This window comes from Acyrthosiphon pisum, chromosome A1 (assembly GCF_005508785.2).
Source record: "Acyrthosiphon pisum isolate AL4f chromosome A1, pea_aphid_22Mar2018_4r6ur, whole genome shotgun sequence".
Taxonomy (NCBI): domain Eukaryota; kingdom Metazoa; phylum Arthropoda; class Insecta; order Hemiptera; family Aphididae; genus Acyrthosiphon; species Acyrthosiphon pisum.
Genome location: NC_042494.1, coordinates 121,418,420 through 121,431,275, shown reverse-complemented (window position 1 = coordinate 121,431,275; position 12,856 = coordinate 121,418,420). Strand labels below are relative to the sequence as shown.

The 12,856-nt window shown below is 26.1% G+C and overlaps 1 protein-coding gene across 2 annotated transcripts in view; it reads right to left on the bottom strand.

Moving 5' to 3' along the window:
- Positions 1 to 1,239: 1,239 nt before the first annotated feature.
- LOC100572522 overlaps positions 1,240 to 12,856 on the bottom strand; it is a 27,203-nt gene continuing 15,586 nt past the window's right edge. The window contains exons 3-7 of one of the 2 annotated variants that reach the window (XM_003245365.4): positions 7,797 to 7,898; positions 5,829 to 5,966; positions 5,654 to 5,737; positions 5,226 to 5,382; positions 1,240 to 2,173 (exon numbers count right to left, since the gene is read on the bottom strand). In XM_003245365.4, the coding sequence (XP_003245413.1) occupies positions 2,041 to 2,173; positions 5,226 to 5,382; positions 5,654 to 5,737; positions 5,829 to 5,966; positions 7,797 to 7,898 (614 nt within the window). In that variant the 3' untranslated portion in view covers positions 1,240 to 2,040. The remainder of the gene's footprint in view (positions 2,174 to 5,225; positions 5,383 to 5,653; positions 5,738 to 5,828; positions 5,967 to 7,796; positions 7,899 to 12,856) is intronic. The other variant, XM_029488175.1, reaches the window with a different exon arrangement.

The window sequence follows — 12,856 nt, the reverse complement described above, 5'->3', positions numbered from 1 at the left end:
TAATACTTTAGTTGGCCGGCAAATATCAATCGACAATCAGTGAGGTATAAACGTATAGTGTTATAAATAATTTCTCCCATCGTCAAAATGCCAAAAGTTAAAAATTAAAAAAAATCGTAAGAGAATTCGGTGAAAATGTGCTTATGACTGACGGAAATATTATATTTTGTTAATTGTGTGAAGTCAAAATAAATTCGGATGAAAAATATCACGTTTTATATGTTTAATATGAGTTTTAATGAGAGTTACTTGACTAAATATGTGGTTGTAAATTCCTTTTTTAATATTTAATTTTATGTGTAATTGAAATTTGCTTTTTTAGAATTAAATTAATAAATGCTTTTTTTGGCTTTTTTTGGCTACTTAAAATGCTTTTTTAAGGATTTATTTTGCTACAAAATCCGAGCCGTACTTATAAGTTTTAACTAAAATGTGCAGATAATTAATATATTAATGAACAATGGATATAGATTATGGACATGAGCTCAACTTTAAGAAGGCTGGAGTGGCTTATTTACCCTCAGAAATCACACATAGCCTCCCTTTTAAATAAAAACGGGTTGTTTGTATTACGATTTAGATTCATCAATTTTCAAAAAGTCATCTGTTTACAATTTACAGGAAAATAAAATTATTATCAAATGAAAAAAATAAGCTGGTACCACCACAGGAATGGGACACTCTTTAAGAGGTTCAAAAATCTAAGTATTTAAAAATTTTATCCTTAATTAAGCATACTTTCTAAAATTCTAAAATTCTAAAATTCTAAAAATCGAAATTTCAATTAATACATTATCAAACAAAATAAATGGAAGTGAACATGCTTTGTGAATAGCATTAAGGTATATAATAATTAATATTGTGTTTTGACTTCATGTTTATTACATTAACTATTTTATTCTTATAATATAATATGTTCTTTTATTATATTATAATCTTATTCAGTAGGTACCTGAATATTTTTAAAATAAATTATTTTAAGTTTTTTGTTTATTAAAAGTTATTTATGATTTTGTTTAAAATAAAAGTGATATTATTCTTTAATTTATAATTTTATAATTTATTCCATAAATGTCTTTCAAATATTTAAATGTTTAACAACGAGTTGCTCATTATGTAAAAACTATAATATTATGAAAATGTTGGCAAAATTATATCAACAGTCTTCTAGAGTCTAGACTAATGAAGTGAAGATATATTGTAATATTTACTTCACTTTCAAAAGAACAAGAAAAAATATTCTTTTAAAAGTTCAATTTATTTTCATAAAAACAATTTAATTTTGGTCATAAACAAAACATTATTTTCATTTAACATAAATTATAGTATGATGAATCGAAAGATAGAATCTTTGGTTGAAAAAACGTTTTCAATAACTTGTATTAGCATGTCTGCATGTGGTAGCTGGCATAGGTACCAATATACCGAATACCGATTGGCTATTACCTACAATAACATAGGTAATTGCATATAGCTTACTATGATATCAAATTATCAAATATAATTATTATTCTATACATTTATTCAATATACTTAATACTAGTTGAGGATCTATAAAACGTTTCCTATTATTATAGGTATAGTTACATTGAACTTAGAAACTTATTCATATAAAAACATGTATACAAAACAAAAATTAAAATCTCTATTAGATGGATCGAATTAGAAACAATCAAAAATTAGACATCATTAATACATCATAAAATGTTGTATCTACACATCCATCTTATACTATTTACATTTTACACTAAACTTATAAGGATTTACGATTTCGTATTAATTTGCATTACATTTTACATTACAATATAAGCAAATGTGGTATTAAATATGGTACAATTTATTACAGAGGCTATTTTACATAAATATAATTTAGATTGTACAATAAGGGTAATGTGAGTAAAGTTATGTTTAATATCTATATCATAGGTAGGTAGGTAGGTAGGTAGGTAGGTTTATAACATAATAATAAATAAATATGCTGCGAAGTGTGAATAATATTCACCATATTGTTACATCATATTCGTTTACACATGGGTGATGTCAAACCGAATCTATAGTTTTAATCGATTCTTTTTTGACAGTATTATTACATTCGTCTTTATTTTTTTGTGCTACACCATCATCTTCATTATTTTTAAATATGTTGTCTTTTTGATCGGCTTTGTATGTCAACCTGAAAATAATGCAAAGTAATATTGTTACACCCTGAATAATACCGTCTTAGTTGGCAACATTCAACGATGAATAACTAATAAGCAGTAAAAACATGAAACACAATAATAATAGTAGTCTTAGGTGGTAAAGCCTAATATTACATTTCGTATGTTTACTGTATAATAATACTTATAATTATGGAGGGTTGTGGCACCGTGGCCATTCGTATAGCTCAGCTAATCAATTTTAAAATACAAACACACGTATCGTATATTTGTATAAACAAAGATCATAAAAAAATATTCTTTACATTTACAATTTATTTATCAGGTATAAATAAATAAATTATGCTAAACAATACTAAATAAATAATACAGAGCCTCATCGCAGTTATATTATATAAATTTGAATTTTCAATGGGTTTTCATTTTTTGTTGGCTTATTTATTGTTATATATTTTAATATTTAACATAACAATCTTATAATTTTAATTACCTAGGTAGGTATCTACATTATAGAAATCATAGCTGATTTGGCATGTATTATTATTCAATTATTGTAATGCTATTACAATATAATTATCGTAGTAAATATGACGTATTATGTAACAGTTATATAATATTGAATTATAATTAATCAATAAAGTACTTATATTTGGAAAATATCTATGGTAGATTTAAAAGAGTTTTTTTCTTTTTCACAATTTTTTTTCAAAATTTACTGTGAATATTGTTTTATTTATTATTTATATATTTACCTACAAGTTATAATTTAAAATATAAAGATGAACTTTTTAAAACAAAATGTATGTATCAATCTTTATTATAGATTACTAAAATTGGGGACTAGTGGCTACACAGTAAAAAACAATTTTAAATCAATTATTGTGTGTTTGGAACATCGAAAAAAATAATTTTGTGCAGTTATACCAACTGCAACGCATATTAAATATAATACAATATTAGCATAAGTAGTAAAATTTTCTTATAAAATCAAATTAGAAGCCATAGAAAATACCGAATGTTTTGTTTGTATTTTATAGCCTTATAAGCTCACACGTCCAGATAAAGTCAATATTGACCAACAGCCAACCATAATAACAATCAAAATCAAATTAAAAGTCAGACCTGAAATACCTATACCTATACTTTGCACCAAAACCACTTAATTTCGTCGAACGAATTCTCACTAGTCACTACTGTTTATATATTATTATTACCGTTGCAAAGACTTTTAGAAAATGTAAAACAATTTTATTACAATATATTATCCTCCCACCAAATTCCAAATTGTATTTATAATATATAGTTTCTACTATCTATGATAAAATATTATCACTATACAAACTGTTGCATAGTTTAAAAAAAAGTGAATGTCGCTCTGCTTTACAGTAGGTTGCAAGTTGGTCACTGTATAATGGATGGTATTTGAATTCTATGAAATAATATCATTGTATACGAAAAACGATTCTGAGCGGTGACGGTTTGTCAGTGTGGATATATTATATTATATTTATATTGTTTACTTATTAATACGGTAGCCGGTAAGTTGAATTAATATTATAAAATTAAAATAAAATAACTAAAATCGTTATTCTTGGTTTTTTAATACTTAATTTCCTCCAAATTTAAACATAAAATAACTATAAAAAAAAACTGTAATTTATATTTTTGAGATTTTTTGGTTACGGAATAACATACTTATGTGGAACCTTGTTGTAAGTTTTCAATCCTTTGCTATAAAAGCTGAACATTTTATATATTTTTAACTACAGAATCATTTTTAAATTTTAAATTTGATAAATGTTGTCAAAATTTGAATTTTAAATACTTATAAAAAAAAAAAAAGGTCTATTTTTCAATTGCTATTTAAGAAATATATCAGAAGTTTTGTATTACATTTTTGGTTTTTTTGGCCCGAAAAATAACATTTTATTGATATTTATAGAAAAAAAAAACTAAAAAAATTTAAATTTGAAATTGCCCGTTAACAGCTCAAAACAAGTCAAAAATTTTTAAAAATATGACCTTCAAACGCTCATATAAATTTAATTTGAATTTCCGATAGATATTTTTTTTCTTATGAAACTAGACAAACTTATAAGGAATCTTCTATTACATTTTCAAATCTTACATTTAAAAAAAAAATTTTTTATGAATTATCAACTCAAAATAATTTGCTAATTTTAATGATTTTTCCGTATTTTGTCAAGATTTGAACTTTAAATGCTTATAAAAAAAAACTGTGATGAAGGATTTTTAATATTTTGTATATTTTATCATGTATAGAAAATACTAATATAAATGTTCAGTGAAAATTTCATATATCTACAGTCATTAGTATTAGAGGTACGACAAAAACAAAAAACGAATTTGTCAAAAACCGATAATGCGTAAAAATTCCCGATTATCCTTAATTTCGACCTCCCAAATGCACCAACTAGATTCACTTTCCCACCGAACAAGATACTGAAGTTGAAAATCTAAGCATTATATCGACTGCTTATCGTGTACACAGACACAAATAAAAAAAAACATACCAATATCATTGTAAAATCAATACATTCATTGCTTCGCTCAGAATTTAAAAATGCATGCACATTTAAATTATAATTGTATGTTACAGTTCCAATAAAAAATCAATTCAAATATTTTTGAAAAATATGAATGGTTATTCGTGGCAATTTATATATTTTAACGAGAAATAACTTCAATTATTTCTATACCACGTACCTACTTATTCTTGATTTTGCAGTATTTAATTACAATTAAATGTTTTACGATTTTTCTATTCATTAAAGCATTGAAAAGGGTTACATACCCTGCATACTCACTATTTATAAATCTATTTTTTTTTATATGGGTAATAGCTAAAGTACATCAAAATTGATTACAATGCATATTATGAACTGCTCTATGGATTTAATAATGCACACACTGTACACATTGTAAACGAAAAAGTACATACTATAGTTTAAAAATTTGAAAAACACGATTCTATATACCTTATAATTTATATATATAGAGCATAATATTGTAAAGTTGCGTGGAATATCATAACATTTTATTTACCCGAATAGTATGACAACTGGAACAGTAATAACCGCAGTCAACAGGAAAAAAGCTCCCGGTAGTGTTTCAAATGTGAGCTTATATAATTGATTATATAACGGATAAATAATAATTGGAGCGAGCGTTTCCAGCATACCGCGAACAGAATTGAGTTGCGCTAAAAAAAAAAGTATAAAAATTACGTAGGTGCGCCTTATAAGTGTTTATGTTATAATAATACTATTATAATTTTGAATAATAATTTAATGAAATATTATCATTGACATAGTTTGCCGTTGTCTCACAATGTTTGACATTCTAAATTATATTTGAAAAACGATTTTATATACCTACTCTCGAGTAGCGTACCTATATCAAATTATCTTAAATAAAATAATTATAAATTCGAGAAGTTTATTGTTGACACTTATTATAATAACAGCATTTACCTAGTTCACTGTTATCGACGAGTTTTGACGCCATCGAAGTACTAACTGTAAACGCTGCACCGTGGAAAATGTCTATCACTGGCACTGAAATTTTAAATTACACGTGAAATCGTACATAAAAATCTTAATTTTCGATTTATCATTAGAAAATTATCGATTTTGGTGAATGACCAACCTGCATACAGCTGCCAAGGTTGGGTGACAAAACTATAACACACGGCAGCGATTAAGTCGAAACTGCTGCCGATAAATCCTATTGCTGCGTCGTGCATTTTCAGTTTTACACTCATTAACCATATAGCTAAAATAGTCCCTGTAAATAAAATAATACACATAATAAATATTTACTGTTAACTATTTCATATGATGTATTCAATTTTCATTTAAATTATATGTTATTTATATTTTATTTTTGATATTATGTCATTAATGGTTTGTTACAGTTTCAACTTTCAAGATTATGTTTTAGTTCAAGACAAAATGTATAGTACCTGTAACATATATAATATAAATATTATATAACATGCGTGTGCACTGTACATTCATCTTACTTTTTATGGTTTGTAGGTTAATGTTCATCTGTTCATAACGTTGGTTTGGAATTATAAGTTGATAAATATTTAACTACCTATTAATATCTATATAAAACTGTTAATCTATAATAATTTTCGTCCTTTAAATATCAACCTTCGTGTCAATATATCACTTTCTAGAATGCTTTGAAAAGGAAAGGTTGAGGGAAGAGTAGTATATACAAATTGTAAGTAACCCAATTTTTTAAACATAACATACCGATTATGTAAATTATGTAGCCGGTATGAGATTGTCTTCACGCTCTAAATCTGAAACGGATGACTATACTTATATATTTGCAATGAGCTCGACCTCGCGGTATCTCACAACTATGATGATTTATGATTGTTATGACGGTATAAAGTTGTAATTTTTGATTCAAAGAAATAAAACATTGTTAATTTATTATTCATATAGGTAGGAGTAATTGTACAATTGTAATATGTAGAATCTCTGAAATGTACGATGTACCTACCTTTAATGAAATAATGGTTTAAACACTTTAAATTATAATTATATATTATAATATACCTATACAATATAGTACAAAATAATGATGATATTGATTTAAACTTTTTTTATCTACTAAAAGTTCAAAAGTTTCCTATGTTACATTGACTTGCCTTCTCAGATTGGAAATTAAGCACAGATTATTATTTTTAAATGTTTTTTTTTTATGAATTTTCTAATTATTTTTGACAAATTTAAGAAATATAACCATGTAGCTAATGTGACGCGTAAACCTACTATTATTATTATAGCCAGTTTTATATTCTCCTCGAAGCTTTTAGTAAATTTATTGATTTATCGTTGCTTTCGATTTTAAACACCCACCAAAATGGCCTATAAAAATATTATACTTCTCAATTAATTTTTATTTTTACAAACATCGAAATGATTTAATTTCTTAGAAAAACCCAACATTATATGTGGGTTACAAAAATTACATTAAAAGAGAACCCATGATTCCTAGACAATATAGATGTCAAACTAGTATACTATTTTGGTCAAAATTAAGTACAAAAAAATGTTTAATACTATAGTAATTGTTGTTTAATTAAAATAAACACAATATCATCATTATTACGTCATGTAACAGGATATTTACACACGCTCAAATTATAAGCATGTCAATAATAGTTTTCAGCTATCTATGTTTTAGCCGGAAATACATTTTACGAATTGATTTATTTAGTTAGGTTTGTAGGTTATAGGTACGTGTATTATAGATAGGTACCGCGAAAAATCGAAAATATCGTATACACTATTAAATACGCCAATGCATTTCCACATGAACAAATATTGTTTTTAAACTCAAAACGATATTAATGACGAAATCGGTATATGTACAGTTCAACGTGGGTATTTCGAATTTCGACTGTTTGCGTTAGGTTCTAATAACTTTCGAATTTCATTAATACAGAAATTAATTGCGATTGAACTTGCAACAACAAAAAATAATTCTAGGAGATTTTTCTCCAATAGCGCATATCACAAAATATACACCAACATCACCGTGTGATGGCTTTTGTCTTGTGTTATTTTGTCTAAATAATATTAGTAATATTACCAATAAGTATCCCAGTCATTTTGTATGCAGCGTAGAGACTGTAATCGATTTCGTTCCATCCAAATTTATATCTGACAAAAAGATAAAGAATGGAGTATTCGCCTGAAAAATAATTTAGTTAAAGTTTAGCATATTAGTAGTTCATTTATTCATATTAGTCATGTATTTGATATATTAATTTTAATTAAACTCTTAAGGTTACTTTTCTATTGGATATTAGTTTAACAATATTTATCAACACAATAGAAATCTGCTAAGTATCGAAATATGCATAACGCAAAGTCACAAAATGTATTATTGTTACATGTTTATTTACTTAGGTACTGTAAGTTGTCAAGTAATAAAATCAAGATTTCACATAACATTTATTTTTGTTTTAAGAATGTATATTTAATGTATATGAGGGACGGAGTGGCCGAGCGGACTTAAGAATTTTTCTTCGAGATGCCGCCATCCCCCGATCGGGCATGGCAGAAACCTACAGGTGTCCAACTTGAAATTCTGCCAAACCTAAAAACGTGTTTCAACTAACCATTCCAACCGCCCCCACTATAAAACAACAAAATAATGGCCATAGTTGCCGGGCTTAAGTTAATGAAAAAAAAAAAAAAATAAATGTATAGGCACTTATAATTTGAAGCCAAACATTTCGGGAAGTTCTATAGATAAATTATTATTATATATTATTAAATAAGGTTTATGGGTAGTATAAATAATATTTTGTGTGAGTTACACATGATATATTTGTAAGAAACAATGACGTAGTTTAAAAATAAGGACAAAATAGGTAAAAAAAAAAAAGTAAATAAGTAATTATAAAATAAATATATCAAATAGGTAAGTATTAATTCATTTAAAAAACCAGTTAATATAATATAATCAATATTTACAAAATATCAATGAATTTCAAATTAAATTCCCGGCATGAACTTGATTGAAAAAATCTTTTTCTCTGTGTAAAATATTTTATCACGTCATACTTGGAATTTAAATTTAAAAAAATATATATTAATTTACCTACATATTTAAAATGGTTTAATAATACATATTTCACTTCTCGTTATTTTAATTTCTATACTTTTTTCACAATATTAAAATTTTTTTTTTTGCATGTTACAGCATTAACTACTAGGTTATTAGCTTGAAAATATTATTATATTATATAAATTGTAAATAATTCTTAGAACAATTAAAATAATATATAATGCGTGTTATAATATGCGCCTAAAAATACTTGATATATACGTAATATCATTGATTATAAATACTAGTAATTATAATCAATGGTAACACGTATCTTAAATTAGAATAGTAATATGGAACTAACATAAAATATTTTAGATTCTAAGCGGAGTGATAAATGTATTGATTTTACAATGATGTTTTTTTTTTTTTTGTGTGTGTCTGTCATTACCTTTTGGGACAATAAAAATGCTTTGATTTTTTTCAACAGCATCTTTTCTGTTCAGAAAGTGAATCTAGTTAGTACTTTAGAGGGTCGCAAAACCAGTTTTAGAAAAAATCATTTGTCATATATGTACAATAATTGTATTGAATTCAAATTTAACTTATCCAGTGTTACCCGCACTTACCCGCTTTTTTTTTTTTATAGTTGGTTTATAAAATACAAAAAAAAACAACAAAAAATGTTTACCTGCAATAGGCTATTACAATACCTACAATAGTAATAGTAATAGCCGAATAGTCAATATACTACACGTATACGTATAGGTATTGGGTATAAATGTATGATACGTATAATATTAATTATAAATATTACTAGCTGAATAACTCAGCTTATCCCCGTTTGCCGTTTTGTTTGTGTTATAACTTTTATTTGATTAGTTTTTATATTACTTGTAAGTTGTAGTTATTGCCTTTATTTCAGTTCTATTATTAATATTATAATCATAATAATTATTATTTATTAGATCATCTTGATTTATTAAAAATAGTTGTTTCTGGGTACAACTCTAAAAAGTATAATACAAGACGTCAGATTTTATCTCATCTGCCCAAGCAACCAATGTCAACCATTAATACACAAAAAAAATATATATTTAAGTACTAATTTTTACTTTTAGGTAGGAACTGTTTTAATCTTCAAAAAATTTGAACTTCCTCTATGAATCTCAAAAACCTTGTTCGAGGATCTTTTTAAAATGAGAATTTTGAAAAGCCCTTTCTTAATGGAACTCTACATCATAAAACGAAACTACTGACCAAATTGTATATTCATTGCTACAGCAGTTCTGGCTAGGCGATGATGAATCAGGAAAAGTTCTTTTATAGATATATTATATAATAAATAATATACCAACAAAGTTTTGTAAATATATGCAAATCAAACTAATGGCACTACCTACCCTTATTTTTCACATTATTGATTGCAGATGAGCTACATATTTTCAATATTTAGCTAATAAATTATATGTAAAAGATTAGGTACAAACTTTTAAAAGTTTTTGATAAATGTATTTTACATTAAGACCATTTTATATTCGAATCTCACATTTACTTCAATTTAACGTTCACCTATTCTGTCAATCTTAATATTTAATACCTATGCCTACTAAATATTTTATTTTAACTCGAAATTTCATTTTAAAAATCCTACTTTTCTGAAATTGCCTTGTCGTTATTTTGGAAAAAAATATTTAAACTATTATAATTGAGTTCAATATTTAAATTGAATACATTTAACAGTACATATCTTATGTACTATCATATGTATGTCTAATGTACACATTATGTATATCTAAATCTAATGATGTATCGTGTAAAGGACTATATTAAAATTAATAAAATATTTTTGAACCTAGGTAATATATTTGATTAAATGCAAAATACTGTATATAAACTAATATCTATAACTTTTAGGTTCTTTTAGATTCTGAGCGGAGCGTGGAAGCTAGTGGTTTTACAATGGTGTTTATTTTTTTATTTTTTATTTATTTTTTATATATTTTTTCAAAATGTCTACGAGAAAGAGTACTTCGATTTCAACATATAGTACCTTATCTTTTAGAAAATTGGATCAAGATGGTACTTTAGAGAGACTATTTTTCGATTTTATCAATAGTTATTTAATTTCATGGGAAAAACCACCGAAAAATTACGAAAAACCGCTAAAAATGGGATTTTAATTTCTAACGCTCTGTTTATTACCATAGAAAGTAGAAACGAATAAAACATAATAATATTATAATATTAATTCAACTTATATGATATTATAATAAATAATAAGAATATAAAATATCTTGACTGACAAACCGTCTCCGTTCAGAATCGTTTTTCTTATACAATGATATTATATCATTGAATTTAAGTTTAATACAATCCATTATACAATGACCCACTTTTAACCTATTGTACAGCAGAGCGACATCCACTTACCTGTTTTTTTATTCTTTATTTTTTTTTTTTTTTGTAGGTAGGTAGGTACTTATCTCAGAATCGATATAGTGATATAGTACAGGAAAATTATAATTGTTTGGTTGATATATATGAAGTGTAATATAAATAAGTGACTGGTGTAATAAACTACCTTTATAACACATTATAATATTTTATTCAAATATTTTTTTTTTTGTTTTTAAAATAAAAATGATTAAGTACCTACCTATATACATTTAAAAAAAAATGTAATTTATTAAAACAAGAACAAATTTTGTTATTTACGAACATAGTTTGTTAATAGCCCATTGACAGTTATTTATCTTACATATCTTGTTTATTAACTTAGTGGCTAGTATATGTTTTAGATTAGGTAGGTAAGTTTCTATTTATCAGAATTTCAAATTAAAAAAAATGAATGACTCTACACATATTATGTAAATAAGAATATTTGTATTTAAATAATTCAATAATTATACCAGTGGTTTTCAACCTTTTTGGGTCCATGGCTCCTTTTGATTTTTAAATCAAATGTACGGCTCCCATACGCAAATTTAAAACAAACAATTAATTTACATTATTCAATCCAACTTTATTCAATGACGAAATCTGTCGATCGGCCCATCTATCTCTCACATACCCAAGTGCGTACAACATGTATAGGGCATGCAGACTTACATGGCAGCGAAAAGTAGATAACAAAAACTATAAATTATTACAATTTTTTTTTAGTTTTCGAACGTGGCTCATTTGATAATAACCGACGACGCCCCTGGGTGTCGTGACACACAGGTTGAAAACCACTGAATTACCTATACAATTTTTAGATAGTAAATTAACATTAAACAACCAACAACCTTTTCTTTTTTTTTTCGAGTTAATTGAGGGACGGTGGAGGAACCACGTTAGCATTACTTCTCCTCCGGCCCCCATCGTTTATTGACATAAATAAAACATAATAATACATCAACGACATCGGGCCTGGCAGACTAGTGAACGCTGGTAAGTATGTCTGCCAGGGAGCGAACAACCAACAACCTTAGAATAAATCAAAGAGGGCAAGAATTAAACGTAGGTATAGATGTCTGAATACAATTACCATTTCCAATAGTTCGCTATGTAGAGTGTAGAGTACATGTACATTGTAGACATATATTATTATAGATACGATTATGCGAATTAAGTATACTGTAGTAGTTGTTGTTTTGTAGCCGAAAAATGTTACCGTTACGATATTTTCTCGTAAACATAATTTTTGCGTATATTTGTTAATATTATGATCACCAACTACTATTTCCATATAGAACATTTTAATCATCCCATAATCATAAAAAATATAATATTTAAAAAATAGATTATCACTTTCAAGGGCATATAATATTATAATAATTTAATATTATGTTGTATCTCAATAAGAAAATGTATTGATCTTAATTATCTGTTCGTGAGTTTCCCTATAGGTTACCCAACCCTAAAAACACGTTCAAAATACGGCAATGACTAGACGAGTGATCTTAGATTAGGTACCTAGGTGAACAATTATTTTGCACACTCACAGCGATGTATCGTAATATTATATTAGTTAAGGGGATTGGTGGCGGTGATTTCCTGTCTTTGTCTAACACACGCGCAACATAAGAATTTAGACGTGTTTTTTGTCCAAC